This window comes from Tachysurus fulvidraco, chromosome 4, assembly GCF_022655615.1.
Source record: "Tachysurus fulvidraco isolate hzauxx_2018 chromosome 4, HZAU_PFXX_2.0, whole genome shotgun sequence".
In the NCBI taxonomy this organism is placed as follows: Eukaryota; Metazoa; Chordata; class Actinopteri; order Siluriformes; family Bagridae; genus Tachysurus; species Tachysurus fulvidraco.
In genome coordinates this window covers 14,448,750-14,462,069 of record NC_062521.1, presented here as the reverse complement: position 1 = coordinate 14,462,069, position 13,320 = coordinate 14,448,750, and the positions used below count along the sequence as shown (strand labels likewise).

The window sequence follows — 13,320 nt, the reverse complement described above, 5'->3', positions numbered from 1 at the left end:
GCCTAAGTTCACATTATGTCACATTAAACTACACCATGCTACATTACATTGGGGCAGGGAGTACACAATCAGAAAATAATTACACATAAAACAATAAAAATAGTAATCATTTAATTAAAATTGATGAATAAAAATTATTTACAAATATCATATATTTCGGTAAGTGGCTTTTTCAAAGAATGTCTTGCTATTTCTACTACCTTTTAGTATCAGTAGTACCTCCACTACTAATAGTAGGTCAGGATCCACAAATGGCTGTACTCTAATAACACAAGGGTCAGTACTCCTGTGTCCATCTCATCAAAAACACATCAACCTGGTACTGCATCTGTTTCCATATATTTGAATTCTGATATGTAGAAAAGAAGCATGGGAATTCAGAAGAAGAATGTGAATGGGGTTAATGCCTTAGGATCATGTTTGTCAACCCCCAGCTATAAGAATTGCCTCTGTGTCACAAAGAAGAGTTTGTGTAAACTTTCATGATCAAGGATGTGCCAATGTGGAATAGAACAAAGACCTTGTCTTGCCTTATGAATTTGCCTTTTTTCCACATTCCACCGTGGTGTGAAGATACTGGGGAATGAAGGCTCGTCTGAATTCCTTTCTGAAGCATGGCCTTTTCAATTTTATCACAGTTCTAGGCTGAAAGTGACTCAGTCAGTGTCCAGTGTGTGATCTCTACATGCCCTGTGCTACGTGACCTGCTTTGTTAAGACTGTTCCTCAATCTTACCTCTAACACGTCGGCAGATCACACATCTGGATTTAACTTTCAAGCTACAGAGTTGGCATTTATGAGCCCTATCTTTTCCTGAGATGTGACAGGACATGATTTCTGCCACTGTGAACTTTCATCACTGCCTGATAAAATATAAATGTATCTTCATTTTTCTTCCTGTTCTCTATTCTCTGTGTGTGGAAAGTGGGTTATACTTTCTGTATTTCCAAACAGTTGGCATTTAATTACTAATGAAAGGTATTTTTTTTTAACTAGTATGTCCGTGGCTGACAGAAATGTCCACTACAGTGTTGTATCTTCATTTCTCTGTGTTCAGACAGATACAGTAGCAGCAAAACGCTTTTATTTTAATTAATTATTAAATGTTTGATCTGGGAACATATTTCATATATAGATAAAGTAAAGATAATGTCTCATATACTGTGTGCTCCTTTGTTCAGCCTGTGAAGTACATTTGTGTGATTTACAGATAAACCAAATCCAGTCAGGTCAAATATTAACTCAAATGTTAAGACAGCATAGACTTCTCTTTTTATCTGAACCAGCTGCTTTGCTCTGTAGTTCTTACAATAGGTAATTGTGTTGAGGTTAAAACTGCTTCTATTTTTATGGATTGAGTGACTGAAAGTTGCTTCTTATATTTAAATACCATGATACTGCCTTCTTTCACTTGATCCAACTTGAAAAGCTTAAGTAGCTGACTTTTTGGGATTTCTAATCTCTCCGATTACAGCACCATATACTGTGGTGTTTCTTTTGAGTTCAGGGTCATTCAAATGGAGTGGGAGGGAATTTACATTTACATTATAATCCAGTTTTTTCTGTTTTCCATAGAAACATTGGGTCATGGCACCATTACTTGCATTTCATACAAGTATTAACACTAGCCTCTCTTGCTGCCATAGTAGCTGAATTCAACTTTACTCCAATATATCAACACTGTTACTGTATTTTCTCTTTTAACAGCAAACTTGTCGAGCAAAATGTACCAAATCTAGTGTTCTTGTCTGCAAACTACCGCCTGGCTGTCAGACCAGAAGGTTGAAGGCTTTAGCTCCAACTCCTTTCTCAGCATTTTCTCAACTCTAACAGCTATATCAGCAGCAGCAAGTTCTAACTGTCACTTGTAGGGTTTTTTACTCTGATGTCTATTTGAGGTTGTATGCCAGTGTAGGTGGTACCAATTGTGGTTTTACACAACGTGACACTTCGTGGACTTCAAGTTTTGCACATTTTTACACATGGAATATTTTTCCATCTACAAAACTCCTAAAGAAGTAATCTGGCTGGTAAATAGATAAGATACAGTAACCCAAGTGCAAGGGTGGTCTGGCCATCTGGAGCACTGGGACATTTCGTGGTGGCCAGGCAGTTGTTCTGGCCAGCTTGATATGTGACAGGCTGATGAATCAATGACGGACTTCTCAAAATCTAGGATCAGGCAATTGGGATTAAAAAAAATGCCACCACATGACCCAACGTATACATATACAGTATATACTCTATATATATGTGCGTGTGTGTGCATGCCTAATATTTATATATACATGTGGTAACATTTTCACATTCTTCCTTGCAAAAACATTCTAGATCCATCAAATGTTGAGTGCATCTTTCTTCATGTCACCCCACTGATTTTTAATTGGAATCCAGTCTAGGCTCTGGCTGAATTGTCCTTTGTTGCTTTGTTGAAGCCACACAAATTCCTTTTCATCTTCTTCTTTCTAGCATACATCAGATGAAGAATATTCTAAGCTATTTGTGATTTCCTCCTTCATTAAAGTTTTGGCTAAAGAAAAACAGTCCCCAAGCCCCCGTGCTACTTTATGGGCATGGGGTTTTTGTAGTTATGTGCTATTTTTTGTGCTGTTTTGGAATAATGGTAAAAAGTTCAACCACAGTCACATGGTTTAGGTCATATTTCTTGCGAAAAAAATTATATTTTGGCTTCTCTACTCCATAGTCCAAATATGTGAAGAAAACAAGAGCCATTCTAGTTTAATGTTCTGGACAGATTTCTCTATGTTTTCTGATCAGTTTGACCGGACTTCCTGTTTTTAATAATGTCAGTGTTGTTCGCAATGTGCCATGTTGTGCCATTTGATGATTGTCTTCACTGTTGAGCTGAGCATTTGTCCAAAAATACAATAACAATATTTTTGTATCTATTATCTTAATAATTAGCATGAGAGAGAATTTAATTTGTATTTATGGCATTTGGCAGACACTGTGACAGTTTTAAACAAGTATTCGTCTAAAAAAATGCAGGTTGAATAAATCAAAAAAAAAAAAAAATACAAATATACAGGCCACAAAATATTATACAAAGCTACATGGAAAAGCCTTCTTTCATAACTGTTCTTTATACTTGGCTTTATACCTTTAGCTAGGACATATTATGTTTAGCTACTTTCAGTGAGGAATAATAATGGGCAGCCCAGCCCTTTGGCAGCCCTTCCTGTTTTGAGTTTATTCACTATTATGACCAATTCTCAATGCTGTGAAGACTTAGCGTATTTGTATGAAATTAGTACCAGTATGAACAGTATTAGATTTTTTAATACAGGACAATCCTGTATTATAATGAACAGGTGGTAATCCCACTTACAGCTTTTGTTATCTGCTATTTTGCAAAAAAATAAATAAAAAATGGCTCACTCTACTCTACTGCATAATGACTGGCTAACAACACTTGAATAAAATTTTACACTCCATGTGTATTGAACCTGGTGGTAGAATTTAAATTGTGGGGAAAAAATGGTAGTGTTTACAGACTTGTCAAAAATAGACAGTAGCATATTTTGCATTTTGGGTTATACTGTATGTACTTTGTGAGTATGTAATCCATTGTGCAGCGTGATTGGCTGTTGTGTTTGTTTTCTGCATTCACTAGTTTGGCAAAGGAAAAATAAAAAACAAAAGTTTATCAAGCTTCAGCATATCATCATTATTGAGAAAAAACCTTATGATACAAATCAAGAAAAAACTATTTTAGAACCCTTACCTGACCTTTCATCATTCATGTTTTGAAAGCTTTTTTTTTTGGGCCATGTTTTTTGCAGTTGGAGCCCACAAATACACAAATGGCTGAACTTTATTTATTTATTTATTGGGGGGGGGGGGGGCTTTCTCCAGTAAATGTAAAGTTCAGACATGTTTGTTCATGTTTACATTTTTTGTCACAGAATCTGCTATTTTAACATAACTGTGTATACTTTTTATGTCTGAGGTATGTACACCTTAAAGCTACACACACACACACACACACACACACACACACACACACACACACACACACACACACACACACCAAAGGATGCAGCAAACTCTCTTTTGTATCAAGGCAGACATTCCTTATGATTCAAAACACATTAAATAAATCATGGGAATGACTGGGCAAGCACCGAATTTTAATAACTCCAAGGTCCAACCTTCAGACATGCTTCCCTGTGAGTCACCTCAGGGAAAGCTAGACATGTTTCATTTTGCTATTTTATTTCGCCTCTAACTCAAAGCTTTTTTTGCAATATACACAATACAGTCAAATGTATGTAAACACCTGACCATCATACCTACTCAGCAATGTGTTTATCTGCTGTAGAATTAAGGACTCCTCTTCATCAGATCTATGGGGCTTAGCCCATGTATTCTCCAGCATAACAATGTCCCTGCACACAAACTTAGGCCCACAACATGGTTTGCCATGATTCTAGTGAAAGAATTCAAGTTGCATGCACTGAGTCCTGATCTCAAACCCATTGAACATCTTTGGGATGATCTGGAACATTGACTGCACACAAGGCCTCTTTATCTGACAACAACGTCCAAACTTACTAATGCTGTAGGGGCACAAATCCCCACAGCCACCTTTCAAAAGCTAATGAAAGCTTTCTCAGAAGAGTGTAGGTTATTAAAAAGGTTATATAAAACCAGAAATAGTTATTAAAAACCACAAAATCTTAAAGCATGTCTACATTCATATGGGTCACTAACCACCACTGTGAAGTGTGGACAAAGAAATTCAATGCTGAACACTATGGTAAAACTGGCATAAGGTAAAAGAGTCAATCAAAAAGGAAACATAAAGCACCTATTCAGGTAATGCTTATTATTAAAAATACATAGTATCAAGACACCACCATATGGTATAATATCAAATTTGAATTTTGTGTGTCATTACACTCTAATCTGTTAGGTATTCTGTGTACTCAGTTCATTCAATTCCCCTTTCAATCTCAGGAGACGATTTTCTGCTACCTGTCTTTTGTTAGCCATAATTGGGTCATCCCTCTTGAAGGGTAAGTTTAGACTCTAAGGTCCATCAGTAATATTGATTCGTCTTCATTCCTCATGAACATTTCGTCTTCGACTGACATTTGGTCATCCTATGACCTTTATTAAAATCTTTATTTTGTTGTTAGAACAACAATGTTTCCACCTTTGAGACAGAGATTCTCTCTGCAGCAACACAATGACAGCTATTCTACTTTTGCCTTAGAGAATCATTGACAACCCATTCGCATTAAGTTTTCACAGAATATGGCCCATCTTCCCTGTCTTCTCTCAAGTCATGAATCACAGCAGCGGGTTGGTTTTATTCTTCATAATTGTGAAAAGAAATATTCAGAACTGGATCAATAAATGCTTAGATGTTTCTGGTTTAACTTTTTTTTGAATGTATGCCTTTACTGACCAAACGGATAGTGATTAATCTGCATAGTTTTGAGTGTTCACAAAATGGTCAGCAGCATTCACGACCATCTGTGCGCTGTTCATAGATTGCTCTGATGTTTGCACTGATGTGTAACACTCTGGGATGCGGTTTATTGCATGCTCTGCAGGTAAGATGCCTTATGTTCTTTGTTCACACGACTGGTTTTTGTCGTGTATCCAGATTCTGTTCCGTCTTAGGAATTATCATCTTCTTGTGTAACTGTTTGTTGATTTGTCAGGAGCCAATAAAGAGCTGATATGTTCTGGACATTTTTGGAGGTTAGCAACATTGCAACAACCTCTATAAAACAAGCCATTGTGAAGCCATTGAATTCTCAGATTTGATCATGGATGAGGTGAGAACTTTCTCCAGACATTTAAAATGACCAAAATAAGTGCTATTTTATTCATTTAATAGCCTCTGTGCTGACAGCTTTTGACAAGATCTTGAGCTTTTCCCTTGAGCTACAATATAATACTGTGTAATCCGTCATGGTCACTGTCACTTTTACTTTCAATCATTTGCTGAAATGGACGAAAATAAAGGATTTGTATGCTTGAATGTTAGCATGATAAAAAAAGGTGGAAAAATATCAATAAGCTCAATAAAAATACTGGTTTTAAAGCATATTCTAAAGACTGTCCTGTTTCTGCAGTATCCTTGATTGAGCTCGAATTCCCTCCCTTGACTGAGCTTTGTACAGGGAGTTTGTGCAAAGCTCTCAAAAGGTCTGCAATACAGTATGTTCTGCTGTTGCAGACCATGTGGCAGAACAGTCCTGCTGGGTTCAACAGAAGACAAATTTCCTTAAACAGACCAGGAAACTGTATATGGACCCCCACTTCTGGCGGCACAATTTATGTGTGTGCAAATTTTGTGCTAAACTGCATTTTTCCAGATATTTATTATCCATGGTATTTGTTCTTTTTGGCATTGCTGTTCCCAGCAGTTTATTTAGTAGCTGCATTTGGCTGCTAATACAATTTCTAAAATTTGTCTTCTTGAGAAGTTCCTTATTTTGCTAGTGTAAATGCTCTTTGTGTTTACTGCACAACATGCTTTTGCTTTTAAAACAGTGGCTTTGCTTAAAACTGCCCTCAGTGTCTGCATGCTCAAGGGAGCAGGAACTGTAGATGACGCACTAGAGCGTGTGCTCGATCTATGAAATTTGCTCGACCTTTTTCTTCTTACAGAAGTAATTACTGTGACTTCATTTTGAGGGACATTTTTGGAATCAGAAAAAGTTAATATGAGCATGGTTGGATGGGACAGAGCTATTTTATGAGGAAATGCAAGTGGCAATTGGTTCAATTTTAGGTAGAGTATAAAGGCTTTTCATATATTCATTTTTATCTCCTTCCTTTATCATGTTTACAGTACATTGAGAGATTTGAATACAACAAGCATGTTCAGCAAGCATTTTTTTTTCAGCAAGCATTTGCTTTCACTTCGTTTGTATACTCAGTACCAATCAACAGCATTAATAATGTTCATATGCCAGGAAAGGTGACATTTTGATGCCCATTTTCTCACTTTATTACACAAAGGTGGTATTTTGATTGATCCATTAATCTAAACCATACATCTGTCTGTTCGTCCATCCCTCCATCCATCCATCTGTCCAACCATCCATCCATCTTATTCTAATGAATTCATGCATGTATGGCCTGGGAAAACTTTGTATTTGAATCAGTTTTGTGGCCAGCTTCTTAAGTGAAGCACTACTTTCATTTAATTTCTTTTTAATTTATTATTTTTTTCAGTGGGAAAACCCTAGAGTTTCCTCTGTTGTTTCCTTGATTTTAGCCCAGGTGAGCTAAGGAAAGAAAGATGTTAAATAATTGATCCAAATATTCCTTTATGTGCATGCTGCCCCAGTTTCCTGGTACAACCCCAGTTCAGTCTTACATTAAGTTATTACAGTTATATTATAGTTAAAGACTCAATGTTCTGGCACCACCAACGGGTTGATTTATATACAGTACACCTTTTACGCATTTTCCTTCCTGACTCACAAACCCACAAAAATTCAACAATAAATATAATTCAAAATAAATGATGACACATTTCTTTCTTCTTTTTTTGTACAAGCACATTGTACAAGCAAACAGACCCACTCCAAGAGAAAAACAGGATGGAGATGATTAAGACTGAAGAATGGTATGCTGTACATTTGGATTAACTGTATAAATTAAAGTTTGTACTCTGGTAAACTTACACTTTTAGTGAGCAAAAGAAATATGGACATTAATGACAATAACTGAACACAAGAAGAAAATGTTATAAACAGCCAAAAGCTAAATCATCTATAATCAATAACAATAAACACTGCATGAACAAACAAGAAGGGCCGAGTTAAAATGTCAGCCATAGAATGTTGACACAAACCCACCAACTCATTTCCTCCTATCAGCACAGAAACACTTTTAGACTTTTATTGCAGTTGTCATTTTGTCCTTGGCAGACTAAAATTGCAATTCATATATCATTAGTTTTTTATTTCAGGAGCCTTATCAGAGTTCAGCACTAATAGGTTCTGTGTTAAGGACAGTGTGGACTGACAGTGATCCTGAGTATGTGTGACACTAGTCTAAACAAAGAGAAGAAAAACGAACAAGATGTTCAACTAAACCTACACTACTCGTTCAGTGTTTAAATGGCATGCATCTGTCTTGGAAAAAATTGAAAAAATATACAAAAGAAGAAATGAGATCAGAGATAAATAACTTTTTTATCAATCTCACAAAATTGTGTGAGGGGAAAGAGGTATATTGTATGTAATATTAAATATATTTCTATATTCATTGCATGCAATTATAGCAATTACACATCCTTCTCATACACACACAGATATACAGTAAGACACTGTAAGATTCAGGATGTGAGAGATTCTCAAGCTTACCTTCTGTTCCCTGAGCCCTGATGTAAGGGAAGGGCATGAGCAGGACAATCCCAATTCTCAACCACCTCACCAGCCACAAGGCCCTCCTCATCTTCACTCACAGCTCTCTGCTGTCAACCTGAAAAAGAGAGGAAGAAAAAGTGTCAGATTTTCTCTTTATCCCATCATACAGTATTTACATCTTTATGTGTTAAACAACTTGGCATCTTTTGTGGCAGACCATCCTATATTTAAGTCAACAAAAGGGAAAGAAATCCATAATACTTAATATTAGGTTGCATATCCCTTCCTTGTGATAACCAAATCAAGTGAGATTGACGGACATCACCAAACTGTTATATTCTTCTATTCTATGCTTTTCTGGTCTTGTCATGCAGCTTGTTTCAGCTTGTTGCTGTTTATTTTGTATAGTTACTCTCTTCAGACACCTCTTCTGGAGGTGTGAAATATTGATCAATTGGGTTACGGTTTGGTGATTGACATGGCAAGTCCACTTTCTTCCCCATGATAAAGTCCTTTCTTATGTTGGCAGTGTGGCCCCTCCCAATTAGATTGGAAGCATTTCTCTATGGCACACAAAATGTTTCTGTAGACTTCTAAATTCATTCTGCTGCTACCTTCATGAGTTACATCATCAATAATGATTAGTGTGTCTGTTCCAGAAGCAGCCACGCAAGCCCAAGCCATGACAATACCTTCACTAGCTTTGATTGATGAAGATAATCTTGATTTCAGAACTTTTGTTGCTCATCTCTGTATTTCTTTGTGAAATTGTGAATAGGGTTTGAATAGTGGCTGAAGAGTGGTTTGAATAATTCTCATTGTCTTCTTCAGTGGATTGTAATACCCTGCCCCGTGGAAGTTGGTATTTTCTACTGTTTAAACGATCAATCTAACAGAACACTGGTGGTCAACACCTGTTGAAGTTACTGTTGAAGCCACATGAAGAAATACCTGTTGGACACTTGTTCTAATATTTATGATTACTTGAGAAATGGGTGCCATGTTCCAAGTTAATTAAAGCAATTAGATATAAATATAAAACAAAAGAATCGCCCTTCCATTACCTTTGGGAGAGGCCATATCTTTGAATACTGAGACATGAGACAAATTACATTTCTTCAAAAATGCACAAGCCACCACATGCTAATCTACACACAAGATGCCTGATCTCAATGAATGCAGTCAATATGTTCTCCATGACAGCTTTCATTTTCATGCTGGCTCAATCGAGAAAAAAATAAACTCAGTGTTAACCTGGTGGGATCTGTAGGTAGGAGAATTGTTATGTTGCTGATAAAACATGACAGTAATAGCAAATGAGGTTCAGTTATACAAAAGCATTTTTAAGAGCAAGCCATAGGTGTGTCCTTTTGGGAACGGTCTAAATACTGAAGTCATTTTCAAATTCAAAGTTTAATTTACTCTTTCGCAGTATTTGATGTATGATGGCAGATCATATTCAGGCAGTGCATGATGACAAATGAGATTACTGCTTTCATTTTTTTTCTTTTCTCTGTACTGTCTGCTTTGGATATCTTAGGCTGTCTCCATGGATGGAAACTGCATAATGTAAATGATGTGAGAATAAACTTAAGATGAGTGAATCAGCTTTATGTGCCACATATTTTCCCATTCACACATCCTGGAGCACTGACTGTGCCTAAGGCAGCAGTAAGCTGCTAAAGCTAGTTTAAAATCATAAGCAGATATGACTGAGCTTCTGTGTAAGTCAATACAACTGTGTAACTGTGGTATTAGTCCCCATCACTGCTTCAATCAGTCTTTAATCCCTCAAGAATAAATGGTGGGGGGAAAACATGATATTTTGGCTTTCTATATACAGCTAAGACTAAAAAAAGGAGAAAAACAAGCTCAGAGCAGCGTGTCACACTTGGTGAATCTCTTTACCACCAGCTTTATAACCCTCTCTCTCCCTCTCTCTCTCTTTCGCACACACACACACACACACACACACACACACACACACACACACACACACACACACAAACACACAACTGTGAAGATGTATCTGTTTTCTTCAAAATTAGTAAAAGAAGAGTGTTAACTTGGGATGTGACATGCTTCTTATCACAGTCACTACAGATAAAACTCCAGAACTTAGACCTTAACACCAAACCAAGACCCCATACTTACAAATAAACATGCAGCAAATGAATATATTCACACTAAAATTATACACATTAGAGTCAAGAAATATACCTGTCTTTTTAATCTAAAAGTTTCCCAGCCCATCTGATCCTATCTTGCCTTTTTCCTTCTGCCTTAATTAGACGGTCAATTTCTTCTGTTCTCCTTACCTTGTAGTTAATTGCTGTCACCTGTTTCAGTCTCCCCATGTTCTTCTAACCACCCCATTGCTGTGTTCACTGCATTGGCTTCCTGTAGCTTCCTGCATTAGTCTCAAACACTGCTTGCATACAAAAAAGTACCAGCCCCCACCTACCTAAAGGCAAGTATCACACCCCACTCTGCACCATGCTCTCTTCGAGCCTCTAGTCAAGAGCTTGACGTGACCCATCATCCCTCAAGACAAGGAAGACATGCATCAAGACTGCTGTTTTTCAGCACCCAGGTGTTGAAATGAATTTCCCCTGGCTTACATAACCAGGCCTTCTTACACAAAAAAACTCAACATCTACCTCTTTTCTAAGCACTTACAAAAATATCAGATTCATTTATAAACATTTTCTCAAATGGAGAATAGCCTTTTGAGATTTTATTTTATTCTGACATTTATTTATTTATTTATTTATTTATTTATTTATTTATTTATTTATTTATTTATTTATTTATTTATTTATTTATTTATTTATTTGTTTGTTTATCTTGGTGTCCAATAAATAAATTGGTTTGCTAACCCTTAAATGTAGGCATATTTCTAACAGCATATTGTGTACTATTTGGGTAGATAAGTTAACCTTTCCCTGAGCCTACATTTTTCGAAGATCATTATGGATAATGCAGTCACTGTAATATCCACTTTATACATCAAACAGCAAATGTAAGCTGATTCCCTAAAGCAAGCCATTAAGAATAACAGCCAAATAGACCAAATAGACTGCCACATGTATGGCACCAAGCCACCAATAAGATTAGGATCCAAATAGACTCATCAAATCGCAGACATCTAAATGTGGCCACATCTAAATGTAATGCTTATTGAAAATGACAACCACAGCCAACAAAGAGGGTTAGAATGAAATGAACTAACACAGAATTTAATAAGCATTAAAAAATGTATTTTAACTCACAGTTGTCATTGTGTTTTTTTTCTACCTGATAACAAGTAGGGCCATCTTCCGTGCTTTAAATATGAGTAGAGATATAAATAATAGTGTGAACACCCTATTATTATCAAACATTGCCAAAGTTGCTTTACTGCACAATACACTTCCTGAGGTGAACGGAAGGGTGTTTGGAAGTGGAACAAATAAAGATTGATGATATAATTTGGAAAATTACGGTCCCTCTATACACTCTAGTCACTGATTCATAGGTGTAGTTATTCTGTGTTTTTTAGTCACATCCTTTCATTGATCAGAAAAGTATTATTTTATACGTTCACACCTGCAAAAAAAGCATCGTATCAAAACAGGAGACTTTATTTAGGATGACCTGCTTAGATGAAATGTCCTGAAATTATCAGATATGTTGATTAATAATACAGAATTATATGGAGTAGAGCATTAATTAAATATTATTATATTATAATAGAGCATTAATTATTATATTACAATATAATGTTCAAAATATTCCTAGATTACTAGATATTCTGTAATCCATGTGTTTGGGTCAACTTTTAATCCCAGTAGTAGTTATGCGCTATCTGGGTCTCTTGAAATTTATTTTATACTAAATTTACATAGATATGTTGCATGGTCATGTGCGTATACAGGGGTACCACAAGATATACCAAATACGTTATTTACAGGAATTTAATTCCTTAATTATATTCCTAAATATGTTATTTTATTTAGAGTTAATAGTATACCAAATTCTCTCACCATCAAGCTGTCTTTTCTATCATCCATCTGGCAGGTCACACTGAGGTAAGCCAATATGAGTGAAGACTGCCAAAGACAGCACTTCTATTCATTACCCACTGTGAGATGTAATCAGAGAATGTGGGGAGCTCAAGTCTCTAATAACTCAAGTGATTAACCCATCCACTGAGCTGGACTTTACCACCACTGTGGGCCTGATCATAATCAGCCACATTAAAGACAGCCTTCCTGTCATCACTCCCAAAATTCAAATACATCACAAACTCAATCTGTGACCACAGCCTGCTGGCTTCATTCATATAACCTCCTCAGTTTTGACACTTATTAACCAATATGTAGTCTGAGCTCTAGCTGCTTTATTATTCATTTACTGATGCATTTTGTGTTTCTGCGCTCTGTTTTCTGACCACTGTCTTTTAATCTTCATGCCAAATTTAACTGCTGCATACATTTTGCAAATGTTTTAAATAATACATTACATTGTACGTTTTGTCTGGTTGCTATTAGAACATGACAAGGCTTTTCCTGTTGCTATTTTATAAACAACATCCAGCATCCAGGGTGTTACAGTGACACAGCTGTTATCATTCCAGCCTCCAGCTCCAAGGTCCCCTGTCCAATCCTCAGCTCAGGTCACTGTCTGTATAGAGTTTCATATAATTCACACATTACAGCAGCAGCAGTAAAAGAATAGTGTTCTATCCATCAATTCATCCATCAATCCATTCTATAACATTTATCATACTGGGTCACAGGGAATCTGAAGCCTATCCCAGGAGACTTGAGGCACAAGGCATTGTACCACCTGGACAGGATATTAGTCTATGGTATATAAGATAAAATGGCACACAATCACACACACACACACACACACACACACACACACACACACACACACACACACACATGCACTATGGATAATTTAGAGATCTCAG

The 13,320-nt window shown here is 36.5% G+C and overlaps 1 protein-coding gene across 4 annotated transcripts in view; it reads right to left on the bottom strand.

Annotated features, from left to right (window-relative positions):
- pcdh15a (protocadherin-related 15a) overlaps positions 1–13,320 on the bottom strand; it is a 168,782-nt gene that overhangs the window by 139,863 nt on the left and 15,599 nt on the right. For all 4 annotated transcript variants that reach the window (XR_007140482.1, XM_027142250.2, XM_047812946.1 and 1 more), the window contains exon 2: positions 8,358–8,475. Coding sequence is in view for 3 of the 4 variants with exons in the window: in XM_027142250.2 (XP_026998051.1) it covers positions 8,358–8,448 (91 nt within the window). In the remaining variant the exon portion in view is untranslated. The remainder of the gene's footprint in view (positions 1–8,357; positions 8,476–13,320) is intronic.